We start from the raw sequence: 9,837 nt of genomic DNA, 5'->3' as shown, positions 1-9,837 counted from the left end.
GGCCACTATGAATTTATAGTCACGCCGTTTGGTTTAAAGAATGCTCGGCTGTATTTATGGGTTTGATGAACCGTATATTTCAGAAATATCTTGATGACTTTGTGATTATCTTTATTGATGATATTCTGATTTATTCAAAGAATTTGAGTGATAATGCTGAGCATCTGAGAACTGTATTGAAAATTATGAGAACTGAGAAATTGTATGACAAATTATCGAAATGTGAATTTTGGCTGAAACAAGTGATATTTTTGGACACATTATATCTGGAGATGGTATTTCTGTTGATCCTAGCAAAGTTGAGGTTGTGATCAGTTGGCCTAGACCGACATCAATACCAGAGATACGAAGTCTTATGGGTTTAGCTGGCTATTATCGTCGATTTATTAAAGATTTCTCTAGTATTGCTAAGCCGATTACCCAGCTGACTCTAAAGAATGCTCCTTTTGTTTGGTCAGAGGCGTGTGAATCAAGTTTTCTAGAGTTGAAGAAGAGATTAACCAGTGCTCCAATGTCGACTATCCCGTCAGGTACTGGTTATTTTGTTGTTTATTGTGATGCTTCTCACAAAGGAATATGTTGTGTTTTGATGCAGCGAGGACATGTTATTGCTTATGCCTCGAGACAATTGAAACGAAGACTCGCTACCCGATTCATGATCTTGAATTGGATGCCATCGTGTTTGCATTGAAGATCTGGCGACACTATCTATATGGTGAGAAATTTGAAATTTATTCTGATTACAAGAGTTTGAAATATCTATTTTCACAGTCAGAACTGAATATGAGGCAACGTAGATGACTTGATTTATTGAAAGATTTTGATAGTGAAATCAAATATTATCCGGGAAAGTCAAATGCAGCAGCTGATGCACTGAGTTGAAAGGTATGTTCTTTATCCCTATCGACGATTGGTGTTTCGAATTTGATTGAAGATTGTTGTCTTTCTGGATTAGTATTTGAGACAGATTGTCAACCTCTGAGACTTTACGCCATTCAAGTTGAACCAGAGTTAATTTCACAAATCAAAGATGTGAGGCCCGGGTTCGAAGAGGGCGGGGGGTGATCGCCGATGCCATGAGGTTGCACGGACAATGAGCGGCTCCTGGCAGGATTCTTGGTGGAGGGAAAATGAATGAACCGATCCCACACAGGAATGAGAGGGATTCCGAGACTGTTCAATGTAATGGACTGTACAGTTGAAGAGGGTTTAAAAGATTTGATATGTATTACTCATATCACGAAGGTGCATCTTTTTTTCGGTAGCTCATCACATAAGAACTCCAAAGATAATCGTGCTTGACTTGGGGCAATTTCGGGATGGGTGACCTCCTGGGAAGTTTTCCAGGGTGCGTGTGAGTGAGGACAAAAGCACGCTGGAAACACTCGTCTTGGTACAGTGAGGACAGTCGTCGAATCTGGGACGTTACAGTTGCTATCACAGCCGACCTCTCTTAGTACAGTGTGGTTCGGGCACGAACCAAGCGGAACCTGGTGGGCATGTGAGTCCTGGGGCCGAAGAGGGCGGGGGGTGATCGCCAGTGCCATGAGATTGCACGGACAATGAGCAGCTCCTGGCAGGCTTCTAGGTAGAGGGAACATGAATGAATCGATCCAACACCGGAATGAGAGGGATTCCGAGACTGTTCAATGTAATGTACTGTACAGTTGAAGAGGGCTTAAAAGATTTGATATGTACTACTCATATCACGAAGGTGCATGTTTTTTTCGGTAGCTCATCACATAAGAACACCAAAGTTAAGCTTGCTTGACTTGGGGCAATTTTGGGATGGGTGACCTCCTGGGATGTTTCCCAGGGTGCGTGTGAGTGAGGACATAAGCACGCTGGAAAGACTCGTCTTGGTACAGTGAGGACAGTCGTCGAATCTGGGACGTTACAAAAGAAGCACAGAAAGTTGATCAGAATATTCAGAATTCGATTATGAGGGTCAGATCAGGGTATCAATCAGAATATCAGGTTCGTAATGATGTGTTATATGTGAATAGTCAACTTGTTGTGCCAGATGTTTCAGACTTGAAACAGCAGATTTTGACAGAGCGCACTGTAGTCGTCTGAGTATTCATCCTGGTGGCAGAAAAATGTACAATGATCTGAAGAAACAGTTTTGGTGGAAATAGATGAAATCAGACATTGCAGAATTTGTATCTAGATGTTTGAATTGCTAACAGGGGAAAGCAAAAAGGAAGAAACCAGGAGGTCTGTTGCATAGCTTATCTAATCCAGAATGAAAATGGGATTGCATTTCCATGGATTTTGTTACGAAGCTACCACGATCCTCCCGAGGTTGTGATGCGATTTGGGTCGTTATTGACAGGTTGACCAAATCAGAATGTTTTATTCCTTACAGACTGACATACAGACATGAACAGATGGCAGAGATTTATGTCAGATAAGTGGTCAGATTGCATGGTGTGCCGAAGTCTATCGTATCAGATAGTGATCCTCGATTTAATTCACACTTTTGGCATAGTTTGCAACAAGCTCTAGGTACGAAAATACATTTGAGTACTGCATATCATCCTCAGACAGACGGACAGTCAGAGAGGACTATCCAGACATTGGAGGATATGCTGAGAGCTCTAGTGCTAGACTTTGGCACTAGTTGGCAAGATTCTTTACCACTTTGTGAGTTTTCGTACAACAACAACTATCAGACGAGTATAGAGATGGCTCCGTTTGAAGCGTTGTATGGCAAGAAGTGCATATCCCCTCTCTATTGGGATGATATATCTGAGGTGCCTGAACTTGGGCCTGATATGATTCGAAATATTACTGAGAAAGTGAAGCTGATTCAGCAGAGAATGAAGACAGCTCAAGATAGACAGGCCAAATATGCGAATAATCGACGTCGACCTTTAGAATTTGAGCAAGGAGACAGAGTATTTCTGAAGATATCTCCTTTCAGAGGTGTTGTATGATTTGGAAAGCGAGGGAAGTTGTCTCCTCGTTATATTGGGCCGTATGAGATTCTAAAGAAGATAGGTGATCGTGCCTATCGACTCGCTATTCCGCCTTCTCTATCTGGGATACATGATGTCTTTCATGTGTCTATGCTGCGGAAATATCTTCCTGTTGCTTATCATGTTCTTCAGCCAGACGAGGCATAACTTGATGAAGCTCTGAGTTATTTTGAAAAATCGATCCAGATTCTAGATCGTAAAGAAAAGCAACTCAGAACAAAAACTATTCCCCTTGTGAAAGTTCAGTAGAGTCGTCATGGCATTAAAGAAGATATTTGGGAAACTGAATAAGATATGAGACATAAATTTCCAGAGTAATTTCATTAATGTGAGTTTCTTATTCAGTTTCTGTTATATCTGCTTATTTTATATGATTTGATTACCTGTGATTTCGGGGATGAAATCATGTCTCAGAGGGGGAGAATTGTAATGCCCGAAATTTTATCATGTTAATCCGAGATTATTAATTGATTAATTGATGTCATAATGAAAGGCCAAGATCCGAGGAAGACATAAGAAAACATGATTATAGGTGTGAGAACAGAAGGTCTCGCGCATATGCGCGGAGACGAGGCGCTCATATGCGCGAGCATGTAAAATCTCCAAGTGCCGAGATAGTAGGTCTCGCGCATATGCGCGAGGACAGGGCGCGCATATGCGCAAGCAGATGAATTGTTATGCGCCGAGACAGTAGGTCTCACGCATATGCACTGGTGATGGATGCGCATATGTGCGAGACGTGCTGAATGAACATTAAGCCAAATGTCTTGCCATGCATGTTAAGAAGTAAATGAAGTTCATTTCATCCAGAATTTCAGTGAAAGAACCGAGACTTCCATGGAGAATTCCTCAAGTTTCAGTATTTCTTAAATTGTTGATTTTGCGAGATCCGACCGTGTGATTTTTTATCCGAGTTTAGTTCCATGCTCCTCTCGTCAAACGCTTCAAAAGTATGTGAGTTTATTTACTTTTCAGCATGGTTCGAAAATTTATTGTTGGGGAAATCATAATTTGATCTATATTATGTGTTTCTGAGATTGTGATAATTGTATAATAGAAACCAGATTAAAGAACGGACAACCTATATAATTGTTATCATTTTTCAGTTATATTCGAATGGGGTTGTACAGATTTGGTATTGGAATTGAGTTTGTGGATTGATATGAGTTGTTGAGATTGGCCGTTGTTGTTGTATTGCCGGTATTTCGATATTGTACTGTTATTCCGTCGAAACAGAATTAGATTGAGTTCGGTTCATATCCAGTATTGCCTTGAGGTGTATGTGATATTTTACATCTCGAAATTTCATTCTAGATTTGGTATTGAAGGCTTCGAAGACTGAATAGAGCCAGATTGAGGTTTGAATCAACCAAGAACTACGAAAAGAAAGGTACAAATCAATGTTAAATCGGGAGAAATAACTCGAGTAAGAGATAGCTTGAGTTTCCCAAAACCACATACTTTATTGTAATTGCTTTGATGTTTGCAATTCTTGAGATTGGTTTGCTTAGTCTATTGAGTTATAGCAAAGCATGCATTGAGTCTTTGGCAGAGGTGCCAAGTCACTGGACATTTGGTTTATATCAATGTGCTTAGGAGAAGATCGACTACTATTGTAGAGATTCGATATAGAGGGCCAATGTCTGGGAATAAGAACGTACCACCATCTAGCTGGGAAGAGTAGGTAGGAGACTTGTTACGTTCTTATTCAACCGGAATCCCTAGATAAGAGTCGAGTCAAAGATTAAGAGTTTGATTTACTGCTTTGTATCGATTTATTTTTTCGTAGACTACGAAGCATATTGTTTTACAAATGTTATATGCTTTTGTATATATTTATATGAAATGCATGTATACATTGTTTATACTGAGAAATATGTTTCTCACCGGAATTATCCGGCTGTTGTTGTGTTTGTATGTGTGCATGACAACAAGTGGGTCAGGATCAGGGTCGAGAAGAGGATGAAAGATCGAGATTAGAGTGGAGATCCGGGCCTAGATGTAGAACTGATTTTCAGTACTTGATATGTAGTGGATGAACATTAGTTTTTTATGACTTTCTTTTGTACAAGACTTGTACTTTTGATCAGGTTGTAGATATTGAACTTGATCTTGTAATTTGAATGAGATGGGACCTAACTTATTGTAGAAATTGGCACACTTGTTTATAAAGTGTTCAACATTTAAAAAAAAAAATTTGCGACCAAGTTTATTTAATTGATCCAATTAAACCTAATGAAGATCGAAAAGAATGAGTTAGAGTCCGGGTCCCCACACTGCCATTAAGAGATGTTTTAGGGACGAGAAAAGAGTCATCAAGGATTGAAATGAAGGCTGGAAGTCGGGGCTGGCTAGGAAGATAGTACCCACGGTTTTCTAACTACACTAGATGATCAAGGGCTCGGCAAGTGGCTCGACACCGTGCATGGCTCGGTCACGGCTGGGCTAAGGGCTGGGATGGATGTGGTTAAGCGTTAGTAAGAATCCTAGCAGGTCTAGGACTCTTGGACAACAACCGAGGAAGAGTCACGTTGGCTAGGACTCTTCACTCGAGCGTGCAGGTGACTCGCGCGGTGCTGTAGGCTCGGCGCTGGCTGGGGCTAGAACGCAAGGGTTGGGGCATGGTCCAAGGAGGGTCAGGAGGGTTGGGGCTCGGTGGTGGCTCGAGTAGGAGAGTCCTAGTCGAGTAGGAGTCCTAAGCATGAGGTTCCAACCGCAGCACTTGTTCATGGATTGTGCAGGGAGGCCAGGCGTGGTTAAGGGCTGGCTGTGATGGTCTAGTAGGGTCTAGGGAGGATGTTCTTGGGTCTGGTCAGGCGCTGGTGCTTGGTGGCTCGATACTGGCTCGACCAAAGCTTGAGAAAAGCACGCGGCTCTTGTTCTCATGCGCAGGAGCACTGTGCTTGGGCTAGGGGCTGGTTAGCTGGGTTAGGCTAGGTTAGAGAGGTTCTAGGTGGCTTGAGTGAGGGCCTGGTTCATGATGGTTCGGGGGTGGCTCAGTGAAAATCGAGTCGTGGCTCAATATGTTAGGATAGGGTTCGATCGAGGCTAGGAAAAAGAAAAGGGTTCAAACCATGGTCCACGGGGGTCGGCTCATGGTTCATGAGGGTAACTTAGATATAAAAAGTATATGTTTAAAATTTTGAAAGAAAATAGTAAAGTTTTAATTAATTCGTGAATAAAACGTTTCACGAATTAGTAATAAAAAAATTAAATCAAAATTCTCGAATTTACGTCAAATAAAAATATCTAAATTTAATTTAAGCTTAAATAATTATTTGGATGGTCTAGAGTAGGGGTGGGTACGGGTTGGGTTTTTCGAGTTTCAGGTAGTTCGGATCGGGTACCCGATTTTTTCGGGTAGCATTTATATTACCCGAACCCGATCCGATTCTGGACAATAACCAATTTTTCAGGTACCCGATAAGTTCAGGTTCAGGTAACGGTCAGGTTCGGGTTGTTTTTTTTTTTTTTTTTGAAAAAGTAACATTTTATCATTTTGTGCCTACAAAATAATATATGACGAGAAAATAGTCTTATCAAAATAATATTGTCTCGTGAATGTTTACAAAAGTTACACAACAAATATTTATCTCAAAACTTAGAATGCGTATTATAATTAACAAATCTTTAAATCGAGCATAAACTATTGAAATCCAACTTTGATCTTCAACAAAAAAAATCAGAATCAACTTCTTGCTTGACTTTCAAAATATCATCTGGAATGTTTCATCACCTACATAAATATATAAATTTATTAACAAAAAAATAAACATCATAAAACAAAAATAAAGTGTACCAATAATTCATGTTTTTCATCAATGCAGGAAACAAAATCCATAATATAAATAATAATAAGATTCACATGCATAAACTTCCAACCTTGAATTGATTACATTTTTTTTCACTTTTACCGTTGAATTAATTATGATAATCAAACATCAATAATAGATATTTCAACATCCAATTTTGTCAACTCTGCAAAATAAACAAAGAAAATAAAATGTTAGTACTTCGAAATGTTGAGATATATCTAAAGTAAATAAAATTAAATTAAAATACATTTGTCAATCTTTTCAACATCACACAAATCTTACTCCATATTAATTGGTTTTGAATCACATCGAAACCAGTCTTGAGCACAAATGAGAGATTGAACTATCTTGGGCGATAATGAACTCCTAAATGCATCAAGTACACGCCCTCCGGTGCTAAATCCAGCTTCTGAAGCAACGGTGGAAATTGGAACTGCCAATATATCTCGAGCAAATCGAGAAAGAATGGGAAACCTGTGACTATTATCGTTCCACCATTGCAATATATTAAAGTTCTTCTTTTCCTCCTCAACATCTTTAACCAAATATTTATCCAACTCAGACTTTACTACCTCACCTTTTCCTCCGCTCTTATACATCTTGAACTCTTGCTTCAACGACAATCTAATAGCCATTTCAGACTCATCGTCTGCCTCACACAAGCGTTTCTTAGACATATCTTGCAAGCCAAGGGTGGAACTATTTGATGAAGAGCATAAAATTTTGGAAGTGTCTGGAAGTTTATTGGAATGCCTTAGTTTATAATCATCAAACAACTCGTAAAGGCCAAGTCTCACTTGTTCTTTCATGGTCTCATTTTTCCCAACACTGCCATACATTCTACCAAAAGAAAATTCAACAAACTCCAACTTATGTCGCGGATAAAGGATCACAGCATAATATAAAATCATATTCATTTTCTCAGTTGATCCCCAATACTTATCATACTTTTCTTTCATTCTTTTTGCCATCAAAATTAGTTCAAAGTTAGCACTCTCCAACCATTGCTTAAGAAGCATGTCAACCTCACTAATTTCATGAAACATAATGTTCGATGTAACATACAAAGAACCAGAAATACGCAAAGTGATTTTATAAAAATGTTTCAAAAATTTCAGCAAAAGCTTGGATCTTTACCAATCATGATCTTTTGGAACCCCATCATATGGCTTTTTGGAAAGATCAATTCAGAAAGCAAGATCAACTTCATCATACGCATCAAATGCTCTTTTAAGACATATTGCTGACTCTAACATTAAGTATGTTGAGTTCCATCTGGTGGGCACATCAAGAGTCAACAACTTATTTGTTTCTATTTTTTCAAGCTGAACACACTCTTGAAATCTTTTGTACCTGGCTGGAGAACTCCGTATGTACCTAACAGCTCCCCTAACACGCGAAATAGCTACATGCTCATCATTTCCTTTCAAACCATCCTGCACGACGAGATTAATAATATGTGCAATACACCTTACATGAACATATTTCCCACCCAAAATATTGTTTCCCCAATTATCAAATTTCTTCTGCAAATAAACAATTGCCCCATCATTCGAAGATGCATTATCCACAGTGATAGAAAACATTGTACCTATACTCCAATCAAGTAAACATCCTTCAATACATTTTCCTATTTCTTCACCTTTATGACCAGATATTGGGCAAAAGTTCAAAATCCTTTTATGTAAGTTCTAATTTGCATCAACAAAATGACCAGTAAGTCACATGTAGTTAACTTTCTGAATAGATGTCCATGTATCTGTGGTAATGCACATCCTTTGACAATTATCCTTTATGAACTGCTGTAATTTCGCCTTTTCACTCATATAGGACTTGTAAATTTCTCTTGTTGTTGTCCTTCGTGATGGAATATCAAATATTGGACATGCAACAGACAAAAAATGTCTAAAACCAGGGTTTTCAACAGTCTTAAATGGGAGTTCATCCACAATCAACATGTAACACAATGCATCTCTAACTTTTTGTTGCCCAAATCTTTAGTTAACAAGAGAGGCATCTTTATCACTTTTATGAATTGATTGAAACGAGAGTTTATTTTGATTTGTTTCAACCTCATTTGGTTTCTTCTTGCATGATTCATAATGGTTTTTAAGGGGTTTAGTGCCATGAACTTTTGGATCAGCTTTAATCTCTCTAGAACAATATTTGAATCTACCATTTTGAACATTCTCATTTTCACAAAAAAAAAAACCTTTCAAAGTGTTCCCACCATTGTGACCAAGACACAACCGTCAGAGTACGTTTTTTGGAATCACATAATTTATCATCCTCTCATCAACCTTATCATCAATGTTCATACTAACCTCTTTGTATAAGTCACTTTGTGGTTGTATGTTTGGCGAAGAAAGAGTTTCAGATATTCCTCCAAAATCCATGTATTGATAATTGATTAGTAGAATATTTGCACTTTCTGGTTTCGGATTGTAGCCCACAAGATTCAATACATCGCTACATCAACACAAGAAAATCAAATTGTAAGTGACTACAATGAATAATGTAAACAACACAATGACATCAAGACAGAAAACATGCTACTGGACAAGAAACAAGAAAACATGCTATTGGCCATATCTTTTGGAATGTAAAGAAGCTTTGCATAAGACCATGTTCAGTCACCAAATAAAATTTCCCATGTGATAAGCGTGGGTCCAAAAGCAATAAACACAAGAAAATACAACTACAATGTAGTTCACATAAGAGTCCATAGACGCGAACAAGCCATTAATTTTTTTTACAAAGAAGCCTTCAAAGTCATCTGCATCACCGTGACACAAACAACAGGTAATGGTAGTTAAACTTCCTTCCACTTATTTAACTACGCATAATCGTGAAGAATTGTTGAAATAGAGGGATATTGAGGTTAAGGAGAAATGATACATCAAGGTCGAGATTTCAGGATGCAATACTCAAATCCGAAATGCGATTGTTTTCACTTTTCAGCATAAATGTATGATACAGGCAATTCAGCAAACATGTAGTGAACAAGATTTGAGCGATACCAGCAACTCTAAAACACCAAC

At 38.6% G+C, this 9,837-nt stretch overlaps 1 protein-coding gene across 1 annotated transcript; it reads right to left on the bottom strand.

Moving 5' to 3' along the window:
• Positions 1–7,983: 7,983 nt before the first annotated feature.
• LOC142523812 (zinc finger BED domain-containing protein RICESLEEPER 2-like) lies at positions 7,984–9,192 on the bottom strand. The gene is made up of 2 exons (XM_075627541.1): positions 9,058–9,192; positions 7,984–8,487 (listed from the first exon to the last, which is right to left on the bottom strand). The coding sequence occupies exons 1-2, from the start codon at positions 9,190–9,192 to the stop codon at positions 7,984–7,986; spliced, it is 639 nt and encodes a 212-aa protein (XP_075483656.1).
• Between the last annotated feature and the right edge of the window lie 645 nt (positions 9,193–9,837).

This window comes from Primulina tabacum, chromosome 14 (assembly GCF_025594145.1).
Source record: "Primulina tabacum isolate GXHZ01 chromosome 14, ASM2559414v2, whole genome shotgun sequence".
In the NCBI taxonomy this organism is placed as follows: domain Eukaryota; kingdom Viridiplantae; phylum Streptophyta; class Magnoliopsida; order Lamiales; family Gesneriaceae; genus Primulina; species Primulina tabacum.
Note: the sequence above shows the minus strand (reverse complement) of the source record. Positions and strands in the feature narration are given on the sequence as shown.